At 47.3% G+C, this 13706-nt stretch overlaps 1 protein-coding gene across 3 annotated transcripts; it reads left to right on the top strand.

The window, feature by feature from the left end:
* The first annotated feature begins 113 nt into the window (after positions 1 to 113).
* On the top strand, positions 114 to 12713 carry LOC135394940 (beta-alanyl-bioamine nonribosomal peptide synthetase ebony-like). Of its 3 annotated transcripts, none has more exons than XM_064626027.1 (4): positions 114 to 221; positions 8600 to 10575; positions 11420 to 11665; positions 12363 to 12713. In XM_064626027.1, the coding sequence occupies exons 1-4, from the start codon at positions 203 to 205 to the stop codon at positions 12495 to 12497; spliced, it is 2376 nt and encodes a 791-aa protein (XP_064482097.1). In that variant the 5' UTR covers positions 114 to 202; the 3' UTR covers positions 12498 to 12713. The 3 variants fall into 3 exon arrangements, with proteins under 3 accessions (XP_064482097.1, XP_064482096.1, XP_064482098.1); XM_064626026.1 differs by lacking the exon at positions 114 to 221 and adding an exon at positions 8004 to 8288; XM_064626028.1 differs by lacking the exons at positions 114 to 221; positions 12363 to 12713 and adding an exon at positions 8004 to 8288 and having other exon boundaries at positions 11361 to 11447.
* The last annotated feature ends 993 nt before the right edge of the window (positions 12714 to 13706 follow it).

Below are 13706 nucleotides of genomic sequence, written 5' to 3'. Positions count from 1 at the left end.
CTTCGCTTCCATCACTCCCAAGTGCTTTCATCCTTCCTCTTTCCTGCCGGTCGCGGGGGAGAGTGGGAAAAAGCGGAGAGTTGCAACACAGGAACAGCGCGCGCGCGCGCGCGCGACGTGGGCGCTCGCTTCCCCGCGGCGAGTTACCAAAAGAGACATCGGCAAGTCTCCGGCACCTGACAGTGCGTGTCTCTGCGATACAATGTCGTCTGCTAGCGATGGTGAGTTGCGTGATCTGCGTTATGTCGTTTGGCGTGCTTTCATCTCACGAATTGCGCTGGCGTGCGTGTGCTGATGATGGAAGCAAGCTGGTTTCTGTGATAAACACTCTTTCTGTTTGTAACAACTATGTTGGAGGGCTTTGCGTGACGCTTTTAGTCGAACGAATGTTCGTCGGAGAACGAATGCGCAAGATAAACGGATCAGGAGGATGACGATGATGATGCCGCTTCACAATACGTGCTGTTGACGTTGGGCGGAAAGTTATTTTCTCGAGATTACGTTAGTTGGAATGGAGTTGGTACGAGGCTTTTTTTCTATCAGTTACCGACATGACATTTGTAAGAGTGGAATGTTGTCAACCGGTGTTACCACTCTTATTTCTTGAAAATGCAACGTTAAACATGCGAGGAGGCCAATATAAACATACATTACTACAGACATAAACAAACACTTCGAATGCGCCAGTCTTCATGAATGTGGGTATACATTGGAAACATGTAAAAGAGGATGCGTAGTGGGTGGATTATATATCCTCATGCATCTGAATGAGGCCGACTCGTGCAATGAAAACATAGAAAGAACGGTACAGCGATAGCATATCCTGGATCCTATACTGCTGCTTTCTGTTCATTATAACCACAGTTCTTTGGCGAAAAGTTACCTGAACGCATCCAACTCTTGCACCGTGTGCTCCTAAAAACCTTAATGTACTCCAAGATAAGCCGAAATTTATTACTTTCCAGGCCGATCCGTCGCCTTTTTCCCCCTGTTTGTTTGCACAACTTCAAAGTCTTCGGTCAACAGGGTTTTTCTCTCTCTCTCTTTTATCTGCCGTGCCATGAGTTCTTCCATCATAGGGACCAGAGTGGGATGCGTACATGAAGAAGTATCACATACAAATACGTTGAAGAAGAGGCCGGTATTTGCTCATTCTGCTTCGGGAACTTTTCACTACAGCTAGGGAACGTATTTCCTGCGCGAGATCCTTTTCTTCCTGTGTTAGAGTGCTGGGGACCACACGAGTGGAGCGTGATATAGCGAAGGAGGTCATATTGACGCAGGGGTAACAGTGGTGTTCCGGTAGCTGGGCTGCAGTATATATCTGCTTGAATATAGGACATCTCTTCTGAAACTCCGAAAGTGTGCCGTACTTATCATTCATCATATACTGGAAAAGTCTGGGCATGATACCCGAAAACATGACGCAGTCCTCTGTGTTGTGTCACTTTTTTTTTTTTTTTTGTTGTTATGTACCACCGCTTAGGCTTTTTCGTTACGAGTTTTTCCACCTGCCAGTCTGCATTTATGCTATTTTATAAATTATATTATCCATCGTATTTTAAGCACAATGTAAAATTCGCGACTTTGTACTAAATTTGCTTAACTATAGTACTTTCTACGTACTTTCACACATTTTTGTATCGAAAAGTTACCGAAAGAAAAGTGGTATTCGAATAATGAAAGAAATAAGAGAATAAGAAAAAGCGTACCGTACCAGCAACTTCGGGGTAATGTACAAGTTGCTTCGATACGTCGACTTCTACGGACGGCATTAAGTACGGTGTGCCAAGACGTCGGCGCCACGTCGGCTAACGTCGGCATCACGTTGGCTAAATGAATTCACGGATCAAATGCTGTTGCCTCGCTCAAGATCATAGTAAAGCCACGAATTATAGATTATTAGAGAAGTCTGCCCACCTCGCGCCTAACTCTTCAGCATTCAAAATGAAGAAGGACGCCATCGTGGTCGATAACAATTCTAATCTAATCTAACCGCTAGGAATCGCGAGGAATGAAGGAAGAAGGCGACACATAATGCGCTGAACATAAAAGCAGAATGCAAGCAACATCGTTCAGATGCGAATAAGGTAAGAGACCCTCAAGTTTAAGGGAAGATGCTACAAGATAGACAGAGCACAACAAGTACAAAACAGTACAAGTTCGCGAAATCTCACCAAGCCGACATAAAGTGAAAAGAGATCAGTTACGAAAAGGTAACGATCACAAAAACCACGCAGGAACATGGATTGCAGAATGATATGACGTCGAACATAAAAGTTTCCTTAAATGCAGTCTTGTACCATGTACTACACATGATCTGTCCCGTGTCTCTTTCCCTTCAAGTTATGATATCTTATTCGCATAATACGCGCACAATAGTTCCTGAAAATGCGATCTTAAGGCAAGGCGTTCGGTACACGGTACTTTATCAGAGGAAAGCTCCACAGTAACCGGTCAGTGCACACGAGGATTGGGTTCGACGGGCTCGCTGGCGCTCCCCGAAAGAGTCATCAATTTTGCTCACGTGATAGCGCGAGCTGTCACAGTAGCAGCCCTGCTGAAGATGAATGAATTCTTCTATACAGACTCATACAGATATTCCGCCGTGAGTATGCTCGGTATATACTTTTTAGTCGCACATAGGGTTCTTGCGCTGTCATGGCGCGAGATATTCGCTTTCATGTGCCTTGTGGATATTACGCTCTCATCATTGCATATGGATGGAGAGAAAAGTTTTCTATTTATAAAATTTCGGTAGCGATTCACCTGTCAGAAAAGAGGCGAGAACGTGCGACCCGAATATTAAATCGACACTATATAAGCTAAGCTCTCTTTTCCGCAGTAAAGTTGGGATTCATAAAGAATTCGTGCTCCGAGGACAAACAGGCAATTCGCAGTCTCATCATGATACAACGGCCGATGAGATCAAAGGTCGATGCAAAGGTAAAAGGCCGATGAGATCCGCCTAAACGGTGATTGCGCGGTTTTTGATCGTGCACGACGACAGCGCCCCCATCTCCATCGCCTCTTTCTTTCTTTTTTTTTTTTTTTTTACCATCACTTTTTGACAAAAAAAGGGATCCCAGTCGTTCCGCTGATCCTGTACGCCTCCGGTCTGAGTACGCGTGACTTCCTCGTTTTGTTGATACTGAAATTACATTTCGAAGATCGATCCCTAGATAGATAAAAGATAACATCCAAAATATCGTGACAGAGCAGTTAAAGACGATTCCTGATGAAGGCTTTCACCACCGCTGTAAGAAGGTGGTCGAATCAATCAATCAATGGGTCGAAAAATCGAATCCCAGCACAGCCGCTAGTGGCATCCATACCTGTCACCGCGTTATAGTTAGGGCCTGACTTTTTCGGGTTTTATTTTTGGCCAAATTCGGGGGGTAAATATCGGGTGATATTTTTCATTCGAAAATTCGGGTGTATTCGGGTTAAATCCAGTTACGGCATATTCTGTCGTCAGGAATTCGGGTGGATTCGGGTGATTTTTTTTTGTTTAATAAAAATTTGTCTGAACATGGAACTAATGTTTAGCAATGTTATCAAACTTTATTTTAATGCACACTTATGAGTGTGCCACGCTACCCGGGTGTTTTCGGGTAGATTTGGGTTAAACCCGAATTTTACAGATTTCGTTCGGGGGGTAAATATCGGGCGGATACGGGTTTAACCCTAAAAAGTCAGGCCCTAGTTATAGTCTGTTACATGACGTTTGCGGTATCACCCCCAAACTTGACACCCTACCCACTGAGCCGCTAGTACGATTAGAGCATCCCAGCTTAGGCCTTAACGCTTCCAGTCATCGTTACTTTTGAAGTCGTTACACAATCACTCGTCCACATTCTCGTTGTCGCCGATACCGAAATATGAACCCAAACAAACACCATCCAGGAAAAATAAGGCGATAAAAATCGGCATTCTTTTCGAGGACAAATATTTTCAAACATCGTATAACCTCGCGTGCGGCATTGATGGTTATTACGAGCCCCGCGAGACGAAAAACAACCGTGGAAAAAAATAAAGAAAAGAAAAAAAGTCAAGAAGCGAGACCAGAGATGTATAGAAGTGCGAAGAAGTGCGAGAGGCTCGAGATTTCCGGAGGAAGTGCTTGGTCGATTCAATTAGCGGTAGTGAGACTTCGATCCAATCCTGCGCCTCCTCTTGCAACAGAACAGGTTACCTGTGGATGCGTGACCATGGTAACCATCGCCGTTTCCTCTCCGAGAGTCGTTATGAGCTGGATGGATGGCTGAACCTTGTCAACGAAGGTCTCGCGTATGGGAAGGGGGGGGGCGGCAACTGATGCGTCAAGTTTTGGCGCCTCCCGTCGACTGTATACGGGATATACAGCAAAAAGAAATATGTAACTCGTAGGGCCCCGAATTTGAGGCATTCGCCCATAAATGCCAATAAACTTGACATTCTCGTTGTTGTCTGCCTTTTTATAGACTCTATCGAATTCTGTCTGTTCCTTCTTTTTTTTTTAGCATTGTTAGATGCCAAAGACAGCATTTTGCTTTTCGTTTCCGCGTGTTTGCGCCTTTTGTTCGTTTTCTTTCTTTTTTATATATATTTGGTTTCCTTCAGTACCTTGGTTTGCTAGAAGGGCCACGTACAGTGAACCCTCTTTATTATGACCATGGTCGTGCCCGAAAATTTTGGTCATAATGCGGAATTGTCATATTAACGGGAGGAATTTGCAGAGGTTTCACTGCATCGTTCCCCAAGGAGTATATGGTCGTAAAGCACGTATGTCACATTATCGGGGGGTCACATTAACGAGGGTTCACTGTATATATTTGATGAAAAGATTTGTCCTTGGCCTTTCAAGGTCATCCAGGGCGGACAACTAAAAGTATTCTTCACTATAGCTTGGTTCTATAGGGCGATCGCCCCAGAAGTTACGTACCGTAAGTCAAAGCCTGTACTGTACCGTGGCCCCTGGATGGCGCATTCTGAAACATGTTTCGTGTTAGCGCCGCGAAGCGACAGTGGCTATGAGTGCCGTGGACAGACGTGGCCAGATGGAGAGAGGACAGCAAAAAAGGAGTGGGGGAACGGGGAGGGGGTTAGTATGCCTCCTGGGCCGACTTCGGGGGAACTGTGCCGACATTCGTCCGGAAAGTCTTCGAAAAACCCAGGGAAAACCTGAGACAGCACGGCCGGTGATAGGATTCGAACTCGTCACCTCCCAGTCTTCCAGCACGACCTCGGCTGCCACCAACAGATTATTAGTATCGCGCATTTATCATTAATTATTACGAAGATTAATATCGCGTGCAATATTTCATAACACGGTACTTGTCCAGAGATGATTTTAAACGGCATATTACATTGTCGCGAAAAAGCTAAAAAATACATTATGCGTTACAAAACCAGGTGATTTGTCTGTCATCTGGATAATTGCTATACCATTTGGATTATGATAACATGTACACATTGTGAATTGTATACGGGTAGTAACCCAGGCAGCACAATGTACTGAAAGTACAGTGCAATGGGGGTGGATGGTATGTCCCTTATCAATGTTCTTTAGTTTCACGGGTCTGTTCGAGGCCTTTCACCTACCCGTCCACCCCCATTGCACTCGACTTTCAGTACATTGTGCTGCTTGGGAATACGAGGTATTACATTGTGCACGTATTATGTACGTGGCGCATATATGGTGACGTACTACGCGTACCGACAACGAGGTTTCAGGTTCGACTCCTCCTCCAGAGCGGGAGGTAAAATTGGTCCATATGATCAATTATAGATATAAATGATTGATAACTCGTAATTCTGCAAGTTATTATCAGCATGAAGTCGACGTTTACGCCTAATGTTGTAAAACCTCCAAGAACCACCCCTTCAAGCACGAGCACTGGAGCTCAAGTATGTGAGCCCGTGTTTACCCAGCGCCTATTGATTCTATAGAGACCCCCGGGAAAGAGTCGGCTTCATCGCCCCTGTTGAAACGTATCGAGGTGCGCAGGCACGCACAGAATTAAACGGAGTTAGAAAAAAATTGAGCTTCGGAAAAACAGGGGAAGGCACTTAAGATCAGCACCGCCGGAGAGGAGGAACAATGCGGAGGTTTACTTAGAAGACGAAGGCGCAACCTTCAAACTTTTCCTTCTGTCGCCATAAGCCTTTTTTGCCGGCTTACCAAAATATACTGCGTTTAATGCGGTAAAGTCGTCTCGATAAAAGTATATATTCATCTAGTGGCGTGGTATTCTCCTTGCTGCATCAACATAATTGGCGGTCGAGGGTCAGTTACTTTTAAAAGTATAACAAAGTTACACGTGCAGCTACGTTTTTAAAGTAGAAGCTGTGTTACAGTTATCGTTGTCTTTTAAATGTAACTTTTCGCGGCGACAGTTAAAGTAGGTCAGTTTCATCGTGTTGTCAATAATAATAATAATAATAATCTTTATTACAGTGCCCAAGAACAGCCAAAGCTTTGGCTGTAATAATAATAATAATAAATAATAATAATTTACTTTTGATAAGGTGCCCAAAACAACCCGAAGGTCTGAGAAATGGTGCACCAAACATGAATAAATTCAAAAATACAAAGTTCAACATAAATACAAAGAAGCTACACGTCAAATACAGTAGACAAAGCAGCAAATGTTGAAGTCAGTCGTGCTAAAAACGGAACAACTAAAGGGAAGACAATATAACGTATGGCCCAACATGGACAACCATGGCCCTCGATGGGTAGTAAATAAACGATGTAAGCATCATTTTCTGATAATAACAATCACGGGTTTTCCTTCACCGTATAGAGCATTTTGTTCAGTCAGTGAAGCACACTGAAGTGTGCTTGACGTGCAGTGACGTGCTGCGAAGCGACAACCACCACCAGCAATGCGTTTTGATATGATTGCGCAGCCATCTGCCGCGCTCGACCTTTACAAATTCTGATAAACAGGAACGTAACTTGTGATAAGAAGTGAAAAACAGAAGTGCGTTGAGGAAAATGGGGTCTTGTTAGATAAAAATGACTTTCTTATAGAAATCAGCGCGTCAAGTATACGTTCCTGCTGCTTTCTCCGTTCTTTTTGTAACACGTCGCGTCACGAAACCACAATCGACGAAGATATTTCGCTAAAGCGCCATTTCTCAATTTTTCTTTTGCCAGAGATTGATGGCTTTTCTTCGGGTTCGTTCGCGTTTGTGGTTCTGTGTTGGGCGTGAAAGGCGGTGACGAAAAAAAGTGCGCCAAAGAAAATCGCTAGGAGAGATAAGAGAGTTCATAGCCGCAAGCGGCGAAAAAAAAACAAAAAACAAAAAAAAAACGAAATACTTCTTTCCGAGTGCTAACATTTTGACAGAGCGTTTCATATCGTATTTCCAATGCATTTGCAGTGCGGTTCGTGGTGGTTACCTTTGGCGTCTCAAACGCGACAGCGTCGCTTTTGCGACGAGCCTTCTGGCACCAGCTTTGACGTGGGAACAAGCGCTTTAGAAGCGATTATCGCGTCTACGATTTTAAAATTTGTGATTTTGGCATTCTGGATTTTGATATATGGGACTTTGAACGCTGAGATATTGTGGCATACCCTCTGCGACTGATATGCCGACATCTGGCGCACTGCTGCAGAACGTTGCAGTCAGGTCTTAGAGGATATTGAGTGAGTTACGAAAAAGAAAGCCAATGCGTGTTACGACTTTGCCGTGTCGTTCCTTATCATATGCTATCTCCCCAATCTCGCTCTTCAAGTTTTGCACGTTCTTTTAACTTCGTGACAATTGACACTATAGTGCAAAAAAGGACACCCATGACTATACCCGGCAAAGTACACACTACACCGTTCTTGCTTTCGCCCAGGTTTCCTCTTTGTTTTGTTTTCGTTGCAATAGCCCGAAGCCACAGAGCGTTGTCATAAAAAGGTTCTAGCTAAGAAAAAAAACTTTCCTGCGGTATACTTTTCGCCAGCTATAAATAATCCCGCTCCGCAACCATGTGAAACAATGGCGGCTTGGAGCCACATTCTCAATGTTGGTCGACATCTCCTGCTTCAGTGGCAAAGTAAAGCTCACCACGCTTTCCACGATATCGCAAATTACCGATATCGCGGTACCGGTACGGGATGACGACCGTACAGCTGCGGCGGCGGTGTTCGCAGTGAACGATAATCAGTTCACTGAAGCGTATATTGCCAAGGTTATCATTTGCAATGCCACAACAACGAAGAAGAAGCGCTAAATGGCGTCGTTCTGCTGGAGTGGGTGTTTCAACAGCGTCAGCCCGTCGGAATTCAACCGGGCCATGCGAGACACCAGTAATGACACATTTCACTTGTATTCAATCACGCTTCACCCGAGCAGCATGTTTAGTAGCATACTAGTGATGTCAGTTATATGACTTGTACCGCCTCCTATAGCAAACGTCATCAGCGCATAGGGTGATAAAGATAAACAGCGATGCTTCCGCAAAGGCCGAAAGGCGCCCGTGAGACATGGCTCAATGCTTGGAAGCCTCACCTTTGTTTACACCACTTCATATTTCGACCCATTCTTTCACAACCCATTATCCTGCCACTCATGTTGACATATACTTGACTCGATGTATAATGTCTTCTTCCATCCACAGACTACAGCGTGCCCGAAGACATTCTGAACGCCCTTCAGCAACATGCACGTACTCACGGCGACCACCTGGCCACGTGCTACGGCCAACGGAAGCGAACCTACGCCGAACTGGACGACATGTCCAACAAGCTCGCCGACGCCATGCTCATGCCTCCGAACTTCCTTCCCCCTTCCGACGTGGCCGTGTGCGTCTCGTCCGTGGACGACACCATCTTGTGCGGCCTCGCGACGCTTAAGCTGGGCGCCTGCTGCATCCCGCTCAGCCCCACCTGGTTCCACATTGGTACAGTCATCGACGAGGTTCCGCCGACGTGCATCGTCGTGGACGAGAGCAGCGCCTCGTTCTTCAAACAGGGTCTCGCGTCGGAACCCCTCGTGATCAACCTAGAGCAAGCCCTGAATCATCCGAATCAAGACAGCAGGGCTTATCAGCCGTCGTTCAAGGCACAGAGGCCCATGTTCCATTTGCTCAGCGATACTGGAGAACGAACGGGTCTTACGACGTTCTGTTGCATGAGTAGAGTTCGGTGGGAGGTGGAGAAGTACCCGTTTAAAGACGACGAGATCGTGGCTACGTTGTGCGACTTTGACTCGTCCAATTTCTGGATGGATGTCATCGGAGCCTTTTACGTGGGTGCCACCGTGGCGATACCCACTAAGGAAGACAAGAGGGGGATTCCTAGTGTGATATCCTTTGCCGTGGAGAGCAGAGTGACGCGGCTGCTGGTTAACCCCGACAAGTTAGCGAAGATGATCAGATACCGCAGGGTGGAGCCGGAGTTGTTTCGGAAACTTTCCCTCCGACTGGTGAAGTGCGTGAGCGGCATACTGCCGGTACGCCTGGCCGAGACGTGTCGCGCCGCTTTGCCAAGAGCGGACTTGGTCTTTCTGTACGACCACTACGCCCTGTCATGCTACTACGACTGTAGCAGCGAACCGTTGCTCCAGCACGAGATTCCGGAAGGCGCATTCGTACCGTTGGGCAAGCCCGTCGGACACTGCAAAGTGTACATCAAAGACGCGGCTCATAACAACTGTCCCACGGGCACTGTTGGACAGATATTTTTAGGCGAATGCGACGGCAAAGCCCCATTCTATACGGGAGACACGGGGTTTCTTGACGAGAGAGGCTGCCTCTACTTCGTGTCCCGTACGAGTCCCGTAATAAGCGGCAAGAAAACCGATATGACTGTACTGGCTCGCTGTATCTGCGAAGTCCCCGGCATAGACGAGGTCATCATCTGCTGGGAGAAGTTCACGAGAAGCGAGACCACACTCCTGGCTTTCTACTGGAGCGATACCGGAGTCCCCTGGGGTGACGTCCTGAGGCATCTCGTGAAGAAGGTGCCTTCCCGCTGGGTGCCTAAACTGTTCCCGATGGGCGGACACCAGCCTCCGGGATTCGCGAGTGACAAACATTACCATTCGCAAAAGTCGCTCCTAAAGGAGTACTCCGAGGCCATGCAAAAGTTGGAAGCCTGTGCCGTGTCCAGTCATCATCAAGGCGCGCAGGTCTTGTTTTTCCTGGCTCGCCTTCTAGACAAGTCCGTGTCCTGGTTGGACATGTCCACGCCCTTCACGGCCCAGGGGGCTACGCAGGAAACGTGTTCGAAGGCGGCAACCCTAGTATCTAGCCTCGGTCTGTACGTGAACGAGCAGGACATCCAGAGACTCCCTTTGTCCGCGGTAGTTCCGTCTGTGGTAAAGACTTTGTATAGCAAGAAGGCTGGCGTCTTGAGGACCTGTGTGGTGGACAAACAGACGTCTTTCGAGGAAGTGTCTACGTTGTTGTCCGAGTGTTTTGTTGCTAAGAATAGGCTGGACCTAGCTGTGGGAAACACGCGGGACCAGCACGTGAACGCGCTACGGCAGATGTGGCCAGAGTTCATGACCAACGGCGCGTGTAGGGTGGTGGTCGACGAGACTGGAAAGGTGGTGGGAGTGTGTCTGTGCGGCGATTTCTTCAGCGAAGCTGTGGTAAGCGAATTGCATACAGGCACATTTTGGCATTGTTTGTATGCGAGGTCGTTAGGTCTCAGTTTGGTGACGTGCACATTACGTATGTTGTTCTGATGGAGTTGTTCTTGCTATGAGGTGCGTGTAATATGTGCAAGTGGTTCCGCTGAAACCATATTGTTTACTTTTTTTTTTCTTTTTTTGCAAACATGCAAAATACGAGGTTCCTTGCAAGACCTACAGCACAGGGGAACAGTTTTCAGTTGAATGGCAATCAGTGGTCTACACAAGAGGGATGGGCACAGGGGTCACATAAACCCTCCCCATTTGCCTTTGCAGGACATTGAAATATCTAGTTTTCAAGTACGTTCTCGTAAGTTCTGGTGACGGCGAACCGCCAGAGCAACAAATGTTGTCCTGCAGATGACAACGTTTCAGGTACCGTACGATACTGGTAGTTAGCATGGCGCTAACCGATGAAGAGTTAGACAAAGACCACGAAAGACAGTAAGACAGATTGTTCAGTCTGCCTGCAGGACAATCAGCACTCTCAATGAATCACCAGCAGGACCACATTTTTTATCTTTGTGTCAGTGAACGCACCATAGGTTGCTGGGTTCCTCAGGCTCTGTCGATCCGTAATAGATGTTGTATGAGTCTTCTCAAGCACGTGTTTGATGGGTTTTTGTATTTGACAGATATTATAGTAGATGCTGGTACCAATCCGTCGTCTAGTCTTCCTTCCAGTATGAAAAAAAAAAAAAAAAAAACTTGTCATGGATACCGTGTTTGGCATTCCATTACAGGGTAGATGTCCCAGGTGACAACAGCATCCATGTTTACCCTTGTTGAAACTGGGTTGCAGGTGGAAGGCATGTCAGACACCTACGCAGCCATCATAGAGCTTCACGAAGAGTTGGAACGTCCAGCGAGGGCCCGATTCCGCGGTGTGGGACGAGCCCTCATGTGCTTCATGGTAGGAACAGCCATGCATCTGGACCATGCAACCAATACCTCCCTCGTGTATCTTCTCATGTCACACATGCTGCAAGATGCGAGGGAACATGGCTACGCTGTCATGTTCAGCGCGAATTCTCACATCATTACCGCGGTAAGTTATCCAGATAACAGGAGGACAGGCATGGCTCTGCTGGTGCTTCCATTTTTCTTTTTCTTCTGCTCGGCAAGTCTTTAGGTGACCTCTAACTGAAAATTAACCGTAGCTTGTCGTATAATGAACCCACTTTCCTAATCGTGTCACCACCTGGGGGCTTTTTAGCGAACTTTTCTTGTCGCGGCAAACCAGGCCCACGTGTTTGGTACTCAACTACAAAAACCTGTCCTGCAGCTGCGTCGGCCGAGACCCCTCTCCTACGCTGAGATGTGTGTCTTGCGCAAATCGACTGCGTACCTGTTTTTGTCGGCCAGGCGGCGCGAGTGAGTAGCAACGTCAGCGCCCCAAAATATGCAACAAGCGGTAGTTTAGCAGACGACGTGGCACTTTGAAATACAAGGGCTCTAGTTGTTCGCACTCGGCAAGATGCACAGCTTTTCCTGTGGATTTCCTACAGGCTTTGTAGCTCTCTTTGACGCATACTGCTTGGAACACCACGCGGGACCCGCCAATGAAACTCCCTACTGTTTGGATCCATAGCCGCTTGGGCTCGAAATGGCGCTGTGCGAACTTTGATGGGAACTGAAGACATTCGGGATCCTCGCACATACGTACATCTTGAGGATTTTAGTGCGTAATTACAATGTGTTCTTCAGTGCACTCATCAGATAACATTCACGTCTTGTGTGTGCAGGTCCTGACTGAGAACTACTTGGACTTCGATATCCTGGACTGGACCGATCCAGCACAATTCAGTTTCAAGGGCAAAATACCGTTCCAGAATATCCAAGCCGGCACGCGGGCCATACTTGCTTACCGTTTCGTCTGAAACGATGGCTGTTAACGCTGCTCAAAGATATATATCGCCGTTGTCCTTATCGTCGCGGTATCGCTGGCAGACGCTGTGCATTAATAAAAGCTGTTGTGTCGATGTGATATGCAAGAAAAAGAGGTATGGGAGAGGGTCTTGCCTTTTTGCTTCAATAAATTTTGTTAGGGGAGATATCTTCATGGGATCTCTCTCTCCTGACGTTATTGTTGCATTGTCTTGGTCGTGACTGTAATAAATAAAAATCAGTTGTTCGATGTAGGGGAATTCATGATGAGTTTGAGATATAAGCCTGTAGTCATCGTAGGTGACAAGGTTTCTCTTTTCAACATAAGCAGGAGACAGCGAGTACGAAACCACGACAAGGGCCATGTCCGCTTGTCAGATCCGTCTTTTCCTTCAGTCTTGTTGGGCTACTACCCAGTACCTCAGTCAGAGCTCATGGACGAACGTGAGTGCTTAGCTGACTTGGGCAGCGTGCAGTGACGCAACCAGAAGGGGCGCACATGGTACCCCGTACCTCACTCAGCGCTCATGGACGAACGTGTGCTCAGCTGACTTAGGCAGCGTGCAGTGACGCAACCAGAAGGGGCGCACATGGTACCCCATACCTCAGTCAGCGCTCATGGACGAACGTGAATGCTCAGCTGACTTGGGCAGCGTCCAGTGGCGCTACCAGAAGGGGGTATCAACCCCCCCCCCCCCCCCGAAACCGCAACTTTGCTAGTGAATTTGCAAGATGGAAAAACGGAGGCACATTCTCTTCCCCCGTGTAAAGGTCCCGTAGAACCCTTCCCGAATTTCTTTTTTTCTAGCTACGCTACTGGGGGCGTCACTCAAGTTCACTCATGCTCGGCTCAGTGGCCACATGGCGCACGAGTGCGCATGCTCATGTAAAGTCCCAATCTAGGAACTTTATGCTCATGGGCGAGGCCTGCCGGGTTGTTATAAAAGTGGTGGATGTAGTAGAGCGGTAGAGCATCCTTGTGAAGTTAAAGGGATGTTTCAAAATAAGAAAATGGTAGGAGATGGCGGTAGCGGACGGGCGGTTGTAGAGCCATTTATGGGGAGAGTTTGGGCATTTTGTGATATTTTGTCGCCCGGGGACCCCCGTCGTGACGTCATAGCCGTAATCGCTCCGCCCACTTGGCCGGAATGAAAGGCGAGCCGCGGCGGCACGGGAGGATTCCAAGGCTGTGCCCTCCGCTC

Source organism: Ornithodoros turicata, chromosome 5 (genome assembly GCF_037126465.1).
Source record: "Ornithodoros turicata isolate Travis chromosome 5, ASM3712646v1, whole genome shotgun sequence".
In the NCBI taxonomy this organism is placed as follows: Eukaryota; Metazoa; Arthropoda; class Arachnida; order Ixodida; family Argasidae; genus Ornithodoros; species Ornithodoros turicata.
This window is presented reverse-complemented; position numbering and strand designations above follow the sequence as displayed.